Source organism: Macaca mulatta, chromosome 6 (genome assembly GCF_049350105.2).
Source record: "Macaca mulatta isolate MMU2019108-1 chromosome 6, T2T-MMU8v2.0, whole genome shotgun sequence".
Lineage (NCBI taxonomy): Eukaryota > Metazoa > Chordata > Mammalia > Primates > Cercopithecidae > Macaca > Macaca mulatta.
The window spans coordinates 60,601,460-60,615,127 of NC_133411.1; the positions used below are offsets into that span (position 1 = coordinate 60,601,460).

The 13,668-nt window shown below is 36.6% G+C and overlaps 1 protein-coding gene across 1 annotated transcript in view; it reads left to right on the forward strand.

Annotated features, from left to right (window-relative positions):
• Positions 1-13,668, forward strand: part of ITGA1 (integrin subunit alpha 1) — a 172,007-nt gene that overhangs the window by 53,816 nt on the left and 104,523 nt on the right. The window contains exon 2 of the mRNA XM_001094788.5: positions 6,970-7,090. Coding sequence (XP_001094788.2) covers positions 6,970-7,090 — 121 coding nt within the window. The remainder of the gene's footprint in view (positions 1-6,969; positions 7,091-13,668) is intronic.

Here is a 13,668-nt window from a genome sequence, read left to right on the forward strand (position 1 = left end):
GTTATAGAAAATACTTAATATATCACCTTTTAGTTATAGTGAGAATATATGACGTTGGCAGTTTCTACCATGTGAATGGGGTGAATTAACTCTTTCCACCAGGAGGCTTTGGCACAAGAGGTAAGAGCTACCAAGAATGTACTAGGGCTCAGGCTTGGGGAAGGGAGGGGCCTCTCCAGCTCTTCATTATAGAGCTCATACTTTCTAGATATGCTGTCTGATTCTCAGGTGGTTCAGTTCTGTGAATTCATTAGTAGGACATTAATATACTAGAAAGAGGCACCGCAGGGTCACCCTGTCTTTTAATAGACTTGCAACCCTTAAAATAGGTTAGAGGGGAGTAAATTTTCGTTAGAGTGAAAGAAGGTCCAACTTGTTATTGGCTCAGATCCTAGGTGGTATCACAGATATGCATCATGTTTTGAGCAACTGAGATGAGAATCCAAGGGTTCTAACTGAATGGACTGGTGTCATCTGCACTCCTCCTCCCTGGCTAGCTCTTCTACTTGGAAGGCCTGACACCTTCATCTTAGATTTTCTTTACGTATGTCATTGCAGCCAAGTTTAGAAACAGGAAATTTGTTATGAGAATGAGTCCAAGAATCCGCTGTCTCATCCCCACTGATGTAACATACCTGTATTGTGTTTCAAGATACAGTCATCAAAATGAGGGAAGAGTCCTCTTTTGAAAGAAAAATCAATTGCCAGATGGTATATTGATTATTTGGATTCTACCTATGAAATCAGTTAGCTCATTTCTTGATCATTATCTTTTGCTAAATGCATAATTTGTATTTCTTGCAGCAATTAATACCTGAAAGTTATTTGTAAGCTCATTTCAAATATGATAAACTGAGGTTCATAGAGGTGAAATCACTTGCCTTTTTTGCGGGGGAGCTGGGAGCATCATCTTTTTTTTTTTTTTTTTTTTTTTTTTTTTTTTTTTTAAGATGAAGTCTCACTCTGTTACCCAGGCTGGAGTGCATTGGCACAATCTCGGCTTACTGCAACTTCTGCCTCCCAGGTTCAAGCAATTCTCCTGCCTCAGTCTTCTGAGTAGCTGGGACTACAGGTGTGCACCCCTAAGCCCAGCTAATATTTTTGTATTTTTAGTAGAGATAGGGTTTCACCATATTGGCCAGGCTGGTCTTGAACTCCTGAGTTGAGGTAATCCACCTGACTTGGCCTCCCAAAGTGCTGGAATTTCAAGTGTGAGCCACTGTGCCTGGCCTAGCACCATCTTTTTATGACTGTATTTCCAGGGCCTACCATATATTCAATTCAGAGTAAACACTTGGTTATATTTGTGGAGTAGTGGAATATGTGAATGATTTAATAAATAATATAGATGAAAAGATTAGTTCCTGTGTCTCCAGGGATGACTATCTTTCTTTATCACCAAGGAATTTGCCCTAAACCATTAAATCACTATAAAAACATAATTATGATTATGTCTTGTCTTAATCTTATGTCATTATTTCATTATTTATGTTAAAAATAATAAAAATAATGTTAATTCTATGATTTCTTCTATTTCTAAATAGGATAAACATATATAGGAAGCTTTGAAATAAAGCAATAGCATTTTAATACATTACCTTGTCATCATTTATTTGATATCCTCTTTCCTTGGCTTGAAATTTGCAATATTCAGAATTGCATTCATTGTTGAATATTCCCATCTGGATATTACTAGATTGGGATTCAGTCTGACCTACCTGGTCCAAAGACAGACTTTCTTTATTAAGAAGCCAACAACTAAACGGGCTACAGTAACACTTCTTGGAACTCAAGGATGCGTACAAGAGGGTGGCTTCCTTCCATCTGTCAACAGCCTCTGTCACCTCCATTTATCCTTTTTCTGCCAGTCCTATTGTCAAATACTCCAGAGCTACAAGATGATTAAGAGCCATCATGAGCCTTTTGAGGATTGTTGTGAGCTGGGTTATTTTTACTTTTATTTTTATTAATCAGACCAACTCAATAGCACCCTAGTTACAGAAATCCTATGATTTGGCCTCATAAGATCAATGTTGAAATCTTGCCTCTGCCATTAATGCAGGCTGGCCTTTGGCAAATCACTCAACCTCTCTGAGCTTCAGTTTCCTAATATACAAAAAGAGGGGAATGTCTGCTGTCCTGCCTCACCTCCACAAATGTTTGAATAGCTCAATATCATTACGGTTATTATTATTATTATTATGTTATTATATTTTAAAATGATTGTAAGCAGAAAGTACGGTAGAGCTGTAGGTTGCTTCTCTCTCTTTCTCATTTAGTTTTCTTACATATCAAATTCCATCCTGGGGTAAAGGAATTGCTCATAATTTATTTTTATAAGAGATACCCTTCAACACCAGCAATTTCATCTTTCTCTTTTGTTCTTAACACTTACATATATCTCATATATAACCATATTTGAATGGGAGCAAGTCTTTTCATTTCTTTTCTACCTAGACCTATAAGTTGTAGCTGAAGTCCTTCAAGAAGTTAGATCTGGAGCTCTGTGGCCAGGATTTCTCTCCTTACCCAGCCTTTCCACTCATTCCCCAAATCCTTTCCAGCCCATTGCTATTGTAGAAAAGTCTCCTCCCCAAATTTGCCTCTCAGGAGATGCAGTTATGCGGACTAATATGTGGCTGTCTTCTAAGCTCATCCTCATATCACTTTGCATAGCCCTTTCTAGTTTTAGGCCTAAGATGTAAAAATTGAATTATTATGAATATTGGTCACTACTTTGGACTTGGAAGCCTGTGGAAATGTGGGCACATTTCTCTGCCTTCCCAAGCTTTCTTCTTATTTTCAGAATGATGATAATAATGGTATTTAATTATAGAGTTGCTGGCAAATTAAATGAGAGTAACACCTGGTCAGTACACAATATAGTTATTATTTGCTAGGGGAAAAAATACTGGTTTTCAATTGCTGGTACATGTGAAATCAGAATTTACTTTTGATATCTGTCTTATCTATGTTTATTTCCCATTATCTTTTGTATTTTTTCTATGTTGTCTCTGAAACCACCTCTGTGTTTTGCTTTTTTGGGAGTGGAAACAGAGGCTCGGTTGTGAATAAGTACAATTTTTCTTTACTTCTGGTACATAAAGTTCCGAATAGTATAGTATAACAAAATGCACATTGAACTAAAAGTTATGAAAGGCTACTTTTACTGTTTACTCACTCCTTTAAATCAAAAGAACTAGATGTAAACTATTTTGTTTATGTCATCTCCTGTTCTTTAGGCTCTTTGGTGCCTCAGAAAACATAAAAGAGTCTGATTTACAATCATTTTGGGCAAATTGCCTGTAGAACTCTAAGGACAGGAAATGAAAAAAGAAGTACAGCACACACCCCCGGGCATTCCACACAACATGTAGAATAAATAAACAGGCCCAAAAAGGAAACCAAAACTGCTTGGTCTTACGTTGAGGAGGGGTACCACAAATGGCTTTTGGAGAAAATGTACTAAAGATGATGACATGCTAGAAAAATCCTTCAAGGGGGTGAAATTGACCCTGATTAAAGAGGATCCTTTTCCCCTTTTCTCTACAGCATAGTGAGTATTTTTTATTTAGGTTATCTGTATTGACATTATGAAAAAGAGATACCACGTTACAGAGCTGTGCTTCTCAAACCTTAATAGGCATGATTGCCCTGGGGATCTCGTGGAAGCGTAGGTAGTGATTCGGGGAATCTGGATAGGGCCTGAGGTTCTGCATTATTCACAAGCTCCCAGGTGATGCAGATTCTGCTGGTTTATGAGCCATGGTTGGTTTTCAGTCATCTTCTTCAACAAAATAATTGGTGGTGATGTTCTGCGCTTCATCTGTTCAAGAGTGGTTTTCAACTGGGGACAATTTTGGCCTCATGGGAATTTGGCTGTGTCTGGAGATTTTTGATTATGACAATTCATGAAGCGCTATTGGCTTCATGTGGGTAGCGGCCAAGGATGCTGCTAAACACTCTATAGTATACAGGATAGCCCCAATAACAAGAATTTTATGACCCATACGTGAATAGTACCAAAGTTGAGAAACCCTCCTACAGAAGTATTATTTTATGCATTTCTTGTATCAAAAAATACTTCGTTGAAATTGTTCAAAAAATAGATACACAAAACCTATGAGCAAAGAATAGGAGCATCTGCTACAGTCATGCACCACCTAGTGATGGAGATGTGTTCTGCAAACTGTGTCCTTAGGGGATTTCATCGTTGTGCGAATATCATAGAGTATATTTACACAAATCTCGATTTTAGAGCTACACATCTAGGCGGTATATCACCTAAGTTTTCTAGGCTACAGACCTCTACAGGTGGTTACTATACTGTATACTGTAGGCCACGGAAACAATGGTGGCCGGGCGCAGTGACTCACACCTGTAATCCCATCACTTCGAGAGGCCAAGGCAGGTAGATCACTTGAGGCCAAGCAGTTTGAGATCAGCCTGGCCAACATGGCAAAACTCAGTCTCTTCTAAAAATATTTAAAAATTAGTCAAACATGGTGGCAGGCACCTGTAATCCCAGCTACTTGGGAGGCTGAGGCATGAGAATAGCTTGAAGCCGGGAGACGAGGTTGCGGTGAACAGAGATTGCACCACTGCACTCCAGCCTGCGCAACAGAGTGAGACTCAGCCTTAAAAAAGAAAAAAAAAAAAGTAAAATATTAGTGTGTCTAAACATATCTGAACATAGAAAAGTACAGGTACACTAAAGCTATTGTATTATAATCTTATGACACCACCATTGTATATGCAGTTTGTCATTAACTGAAACATTATTATGCAGTGCATGACTATTTAGTTTAGAGAGTAAGCAGCATTTAAAACTGTCTTCAAATATATGAAAGACTATTATGCAGAAGATGGTAACCAGCTGTTCTCTATCACCCTTGAAGAATGAACAGGGAATGTTCATAAAAGGACCCATGCAATTCACCCGTTCTTTTTCTGCTTCCTTCATGCCAGCTAGACAAATCTCTTCATGATCTTGCAACCATATTTGTCCTGACCTGTGTCTTAATACTTGCAGAGACCCTCTCAAATCCTCGGTACACATTTTCTTTTCACTGCCAAATCTCATCTCTTTCTCTCTTTAAAAATCTTAGTTGAAAATTTCTATCTCCATAAAATCTTCTTTAACTAAGATGAAATAGTTGCCAGTTCATCTTTAACTAGAGGTGGCATACTTCTTCCTTCAACGTGTTATCTGTCAGTCTGAAAATATGTTACTGCCCATCTGTGTACAAGGAGTTGTGCGAGATTTTGATAAAGGATTAAAAAAAGGTAAGTAAGAGAGTCATTGTTTTCTAGGAATTTTCCAATCTAGGGAGGGGGGGAATCTCACACAGATAACTATATAGTATTCAATAATTATCTCCATGAGAGGTTTCTTAAAAAATAAGAAAGGAGGTTTTAGAAGTTTAAAGATTACTTCTAGGTAGGGAGGTCAAGAAAGACTTTACAGATAGATACACAGGTGTATCTTTTTTTGTTTCTTTGATGAATTTATTCTTCAAGGAAAAAGCAGTTACTATTGTTGCCAAAATTTAAAGATTATAAATTTAGAGTAGTGTGGACTTAAAGTACATTTATGAAAAAAGTTCATAGTGAGCAAGGGTTAAAATATTAGAGTGATTTAATCCACTAACAATTTATAAGACTAGAAAAGATAATTTTTCAGAATCTATGTGGCTATATGGTGGTTTTAACAAAGGAGACTGAATTTAGCCACCTCTGAATGTACCTGATGAGGCTCTATAATTTTATAAGACAGTGTTCTTTGGAAATAATTTTGTTTGTTTGTTTGTTTTGTCTGTTTGAGACAGTCTTTCTCTGTTGCCCAGGTTGGAGTGCAGTGGGACAATCTTGGCTCACTGCAACCTCCATCTCCCAGGTTCAAGCGGTGTGCCTGCCTCGGCCTCCCGATTAGCTGGGACTACAGGTGTACGCCACCACACTTAGCTAATTTTTGTGTATTTTTAGTAGAGACGGAATTTCATCCTGTTGGCCAGGCTAGCTTCAAACTCCTGACCTCAGGTGATCCACCCACCTCTCAAAGTGCTGGGATTACAGGCATGAGCCATTGTGGCCCCCTGGAAAGAATTCTTAGTTACATCTAGGAGAAGAATATTTTGGAACTTCATAAGTATACTTTAAAAACCAAAACCAAAGCAGGAATTTGGCACCATCCATTTGAGGTGGTGATTCTAGAACTTCTTTAAGAGACAGTCTCACTAAGAGTTTCCACAACCTGTACTGTGAGAAAATTAAAAAGAATTAACCCTCATCAAATATGTAGTATGTGCCAGGCATTGGGTAGACCCTTTAGATATATCATGTGATTTAATCTGGATAACAACTGGTGAATTTATCAACACCAATATTATAAGGAAGCTTCAGAGAATTAGTATAAGTTTCCATCCAACACTTGATTAAGGAAGGGAAACACAGCAAATCTCAGGCCTGCATGGGAAGCCATCTCTGGGTGGAGAGCATCAGCTTGCCTTTTCCTTTGGAAGCAGCAAGGAGAACAACTATTTTTATAAAGCTTTACATGGTGATATGTGCATTCTCTATAGTTGAAATGGGAAAATGAGCTGTTCAGAGTTCACTGATGGCCATGGTTTTCTGCAGGGCTCACTGCTGGAAAACTATCTGCAACTGTATTAGTCATATAAGAATCTGAGTTTCTGCCTGCTCTTTTCCACACATTCTGAAATCCTTAGCTCTAGGAATGGTACAGTATTAAATTAGTATGGAATTTTTTTGAATGTTAGTATTTGTGTTCTTTAAAGTCATTATGTTGATTTACAGTTAGTAATACAGTTAAGAATGGGGACCTTCCGTTTCATTTTTTTTTTAATAGAAGCAGCTTTTGATGGTAACCTCAACAATGCCTTCCATAACTCAAAACATGATGGAATCTTAGTTAACTTTATGTAACTGGATTTTGTTTTTCTCCTAAAGTTGTTCTACGCTGCTGCGTATCATTCAATGTTGATGTGAAAAATTCGATGACTTTCAGCGGCCCAGTGGAAGACATGTTTGGATATACTGTTCAACAATATGAAAATGAAGAAGGAAAATGGTAAGCCCGTGGGTTTTGTTGTTGTTTACTTATTTTACAAGGTAATGGGAAATGTTATTTGATTACAGTTTCTTTTATGAACGAAACTTTAACAGAATGAATTATTTATGGTGGAAAATGCAATCTAGTCATTTGGCAATGGAAGCTAACTTAAAGTAAAAAAAAAAAAAAAATTCCTTGGCAATATTAGAGGAAGGGATTAGTGATTTTTGTTGATGCCTGGATTGACCTCAAGGAAGTTCTGTATCCAAAAAAGCTATTGTTCCATAATTATGTTCTTTTGGCAAGAATTCTTTAATTGTTCTCATTTCAGAGTAGCTTAAATGCACCTGTTTGAAATCCAGTAGGAAGGATTTGGAGGCAAATGAGGTGGTGCTCTGAAAGGGTTAATATCACTTCCGTGAGTTTGGGCTTTACTGATTTATTGAGCTTGGTCTAACGTTTATAATGAACTTTATAGGGTTTCTTGTATCTACCTTCAAACCCTTTAATATTGGTTAAGTTCATTGTAGATATTATTGTTATTATTATTATTTTCAGATGGAGTCTTGCTCTGTCACCCAGGCTGGAGTACAGTGGTGTGATCTCAGCTCACTGCAACCTCTGCCTCCTGGGTTCAGGTGATTCTCCTGCCTCAGCCTCCTAGTAACTGGGATTACAGGCACGTGCCACCATGCCCTGCTAATTTTTGTATTTCTAGTAAAGATGGGGTTTCACTACGTTGGTCAGGCTGGTCTTGAATTTTTGACCTCGTGATCCACCTGCCTCAGCCTCCCAAAGTGCTGAGATTACAGGCATGAGTCACAGCTCCTGGCCATAGATATGATTTTTAAAGTATAACTAACTTGTTGAAAATTATATAAACTGAATATTAGAGCTCTTTTGCTTAATATTTAATAGAATTTTTAGTAAATGCAATTTTTGTTTAATTGGACATTATAGAAAAAAAGAGCAGTAGCTAGTTAAACTTTAGTTTAATAATTTAAACTAAACAAGCCTATATTTTTAGTAGCTATAATAATAAGCAAAAACAGATTATATCTACTTGGATAACAAGGATCTATGAATCACTATAATTATTTCACTAATAAAAATATGTGGATTTTCTGCATTTTATCTTTTAGACTTGGTTAATTTGATAATAATGCCCTAAAGACTATAAAAAGTAATGAGTTCTCACATTTTTTAAGTACATTATTTTATGCTAGGTATAAAGTAGAATTTGTTGAGATACTTCACTCTTTCATTCTCCTTACATATATCTCAGATAACAAACCTAATGCTAGACGCTAAGTTTTTAAGTTATCTTTCCCTCCCTCCTATACTCTCCACCCATCCCATCTCCCAGTTTTTAAGGTTAAATGAGTACAGCTGTCCCTCTAGACACCAACTTTATTCTTTTAGGAATTATACCTTCAATTCAGGTACCTCTGGGAGAGTAATGGTGAGTAGACCAACTGGCCAGACTTTGTGCATAAGCTATAATAAACAGAAATGCAGTTCATGTTATTCTTCAAAACCTTAACTTTACATAAACACATAAAAGTTAATTTTCACTAATTACTAATAGTTACACAAATTTTAAAGAGGAATATAGTAAACAGCAAGCTTTAAGACTTAAACCACCTACTTAAAATGAAGTGTCCCTTTAAAGGATGGTTAAATATTGCTAAAATATTTTATGAAATTCTCATTTTCAGTTTCTGGTATGAGAAAAACCTATATGTTTTCTTTCTCATCTATTCCTTTCTTTGTGATTTTAGAAAAATCTGATGTCAGAAGTTCTTAATTATATGAATGAACCTTAGTAGAGTGAAAAGGGGTTCATATTTCTTTTTAGAAGCCTTAGTGCCCCCATTTGATCTCTTCAGTCACTGTTTCTCATTATAAGAACCTATCCTATTGTGAGATTTCCACCCTCTAAATTCTACAGTCCCTCCTTTCAAGGCACCAGAAGTCAAAGCAGTGGAAAATTGAGAAACCAGGCCTGAATGAAGCCTTGATGTAATGAGGAATGTCCTTGCTAAGATTATTCTATCTTTGTAGAAGGTTAAGGTATGGATGAGGAAAAAGGAAGACAGCCAACACTGGGAAAGGAACAAAAGAGTGCATACATTGGATAGTAAGAGTAAAGTTGCAAGAAGGATGTTGCTAATGGTCTGTCTGAATGAATCTAGACTGGACTGAACCATCAGAATTCTACATGCATTTGTGAAGTAATGTTAATAAGACATGAGGGACTATGCCTTATATCTTGACTTACCCATAAAACTGAGTTGAATTGTCTCTGAAAATGTTTGTTGGTGGGTTAAGGTTTTTTTTATTTAGCCATAGCATAAATGTGGGTCAGTCAATCAACATGTATTTATGTAATACATTTTATGTGTCTGACATTATGCTAAATTCCATGGGAAATGTTTACATGTAAAGCAAATATAAAAGCTTTAACCTAATCAACGACATACATGAAATGCTTAGGAATAGGGAATAGTGCCAACAACCAGTGCAGAAAAGACTATAAATTCAACGGGAATTCAAAACATGAGGAGATGATTCTTGGTTCTTGACTTAAATCTTGAAAGATGACTTAACTTTCAATATGAGAAGAAAAATGTCACTCCAAGCTTGGGAAGCCACAAGAGCAAGGGCACAGACTTGAGAATAAGTGAGTGTGTTGGTAAGTAAACAGGCCTCATATTGAGATGAAAGAAAAGGAAAGGATGGTGGCAGATCTTGAAAGACAAACACAGGAGCTTGGACCTAATATGAGGACATTGAGAAGCCATCGTAAGTTGCCATTTTATGAAACTTCATTTGGGAAGTTACATATAAATTGGATTGGATAAATAATGGGGTGCCTGAAAACTAGGAAATATATAGACACTCAAGAACTATAATCTGCTACTTAAAGGATGAGCCTTCAGGCTGTATTCGGGGCAACCGGAAAAAAAAAAAGAAAGATGTATTCAAGACAAATTAAGATGAATCAGTAAGTCTTGGTGGAAGTTTGGAAATGGTCAGTGAAGGTGTAGGAGAGGTCAGATAGATTCCAAAATTTCTGTGCTCGCTCATTGGGAAGTGGGTTGTCATTGACAGAGAAAGGGAAATCGACTTATCAGGAAGTGGATAAGTCTGTTTTTAAATAGCTTGAGTTCAAGGTGATTTCTAGGTAGTGGGAAACCTCAAACTGGAATGTAGGTAAGAGGGAGAAGTTAATGTGTTAGCGGAAATGCCTAGAAAACAAAGACTGATTTTGCAGCCCACTTGTAACCCTGGGCACTACCCCACATCTAGCATGAGGCCTTATACATAATATGCACTCAATCATTATTTGTTGGCTGAACAACTAAATCTAGTTTGACACTTTGTTATCATCAATTAAAAAAAAAAAAAAAAAAGCTCCTTAAAAAATAAAGTTAAATGTGGCTCTCCTAGGGAAATGAAACTACTTAGGACCAGAGCTGTAATAGATTTCATCTCTACACTCCGCCTTGTGCCTTTTTCTTCATTAGAACTATATTTAAAAGTAAATGTTGTTAAAACCTATTTTTGTGGTAGGTATCAGACTTTACATATTAATATGTGTGCATTTGTAAGCATTTGAATGTCAATGATATCAGAAACCTAAATCTCACACTGACATTTATTATTTACAATGATTTTATGGAAAAGTTGTGAAAAATCAGAGCAACCAATAAGATATGGGCAATTGAATTTAAAAGTAAGCAAATTACAAATACCTAAATTTCCCAACTTTTAAAGATGGCATGGTAGCAGCATATTGTTCTAAAGAGATCTGGGATCTGGTAGTGCAAAATAAATGTAGAAACATGTTTGGATGTTCTGTAAGTGCCTATAAAATCAGATAGATTGCAGACTTACTTCAAGAAATGCACCACAGAATAATCGACATATTTGGAGGAACATGGATTTTGTTATTTAATTATCTCTAGAGGTAGGCACCTTCATAAGTCATATTTACTGCTCATGCTTTTGAATTTCATAACCTCAGATTTAAAAAAAAAAATCACTCTGACCCATCTTACATTGTGGCTATAGTACACCTATAGAAGGAGCACTTGTTGGCCCATGACAAGTACAGTCTGTGTATTTGAAAACATAGCTTTAATTCTTACGAAAGAAATATAAGTTAACCGAAAAGGTAGCCTTATGTCCTCTTTGCTGTTCAGAAGTTTGCTGTGAAGTATAATTTATATCTTTGGCTCAGAAGCCACATGCTTTCTCAGTAGCAGAACACATCATACATCTGATTAAGATCAGCCGTTGTTCATTATGTTTAGCATGAGCTGGAGCATCCAAGTAATTGTAATGTGGTTCAGAAGAATTCAGAAAGTACATAATTGCCTTCATAATTTTGCTTTGAGGAAAAGAAATTCAAACATGCTCAGCACAGCACAAGCCTTCCAGATTTCCAGATTTAGTGGTAAACATCAGCATGGCCAAGTCTCAGCTGAATGGGAAAATGTGAGATGTCTGTTTGGGGCTTTCCACTCTAATCTGTTGCTGCTTTGCTTCATTCCTTCCAGCATGTATGCCTACCCTTTTAATTGCCTTTCAAGCAACCTTTCTTGGGGGCTTCAGTGACTTCACTGGACCTGTCTGAACGCAAAGTAGATTTTCAGGATCCATCCTTGCCAACCTTCAACCCAATGTTTATCTTGACCTCATGCCTTTTCCCTAGAGGACACTACTTTATGCCAGGTCAGGGTACCAATGGGCTCATGTGATTGATGCCCTATTCCCAATATGTCTGTACCGTAAAAGAAAAGAAGAATCCCGGCTGATATGGAACTATTCCAGACTGGGGAGGAGAGACATTTTAAGGGTTTACACAATTTTTTGTTACAGATTTAAATATGCTTATTTTACATTGCTTCTATGCCTTTTGAGGTTGAAATTTCCTCATTGCCAAACTTGTCATTTCTTTGGCTCCCTTCTTTTCCACCCCTCCACCTTTTATGAGCAAATCACTGCAGTTGACGGGGTCACCATGTAAGTTTCATTCTCTCAGACGAAAAAATGCTTATTCCATTTATTTAAAAAGAAATAGGCGAGCAGAAGTTGCTTGGCATTCTGAGAGTGACTTTGGCTTGATCTATGTATTAGACATCAAGGTAAAGTTAGGTGAAAAGGATCTTAATGAAATAATGTAAATATAAGACGCTCTTCTCCAAGAAACTATCTTTTACAGGAAATAAAACATAAATATGAAACAGAGACATCAGACACCAGTTACTCTTGAAATAAATATAATAATGGACATAATAACAAGATGACTATTGTGAACTGCTTACTAAATATTATTATAATTGTAGTTTTTTCATGGAGAAATATGTTTCTCTCACTTTAATGATCCTTGAGTTGATCAGATGTTTCTCCAGAAATCAGTAATGATATCCATAACATGTTTTGATCCTGTTAATCTGCATACAGGTCATTGCAAAAATGCCATATAAAAAGCAAGATCTAATAGAAATAAAATGTAATAAGTTAAAACTAACTTGCATTAAATTTTAGAATAATGATACTCATAGTTTATAAAACAATGTGCCTGGGCCTTCACATTGACCCTGTGGGTTTGGGTGGATATGATTGTTATCATCTGTATTTTCTAGACAGGAAACTGAGAACAGAGAATGAATGTCCAAAGGTTTAATATAGCAAGTATGTCACGGGGTCAGGATATGGAACACCAGCCTTCTGACTTTTCAGTCAATTGTCTACCTCTAGCAATAAGGATTCTCTAGCTCTTTGACCTGGAGAAATGCCTTTGGTGTCACTCAAAGGCATGTATAGCATCCCACTTATGCAGAATATATATCCTCTAAAATGGAAAAAAAGATTTTGCAATCCAGATCTCTTGGCTGGTCACATAAGTGTAAATTCCCTGGTCTGCCTTATTCAGATTCTTAAGTACTTGACACAGTCGTTAATTCATTCATTCAATAGATATTTATTGAATGCCTATTTTTTGCTTGGTACTAGTATAGGCACTAAGGATGTGTTAGTGAACAAAATAGAGAAACAAATCCCTACTATTGTGGAGCTTATATTCTTTTAGGGAATAGAGAACAGAAAATAAACAATGAAGTTAATAAACAGGTAGTTTACATCAAATGCCAGAATAGGATCAGTGTTGTGAGAAAAAACTGAGCAAGATAATAGATTGAGAATGCTGGCGATTCCTGAAATTCTATAAACACTATGCTGACACTTTTCTAGGATCTTGTTATTTTGATGCAGTTTGAGAAAAGTGAGGCTTACTTAGGATTAAAGTGGTAAGATACATGTACTTTCAAGCTTGTTATTAAAAGTTTCATGTTTGTTTTCAGAGAAAACAGATACTAGGAAAATACAGAAAATTAGCAGTCCTACGATCTGCTAACCTAGTCTTTACTGTTAGTCCCAACTCCCAAATTCCCTGTCTCAATCCTGGGCTCCTATACTCTACCACTTTCTGAGTGCTCACTCGGCAGTCTTCACTTATATTACAATATGCAATAGGCCGTGGTTGAGATTGCTGTTATCAGGTCAGTTTCCAATTATCACCATACTCT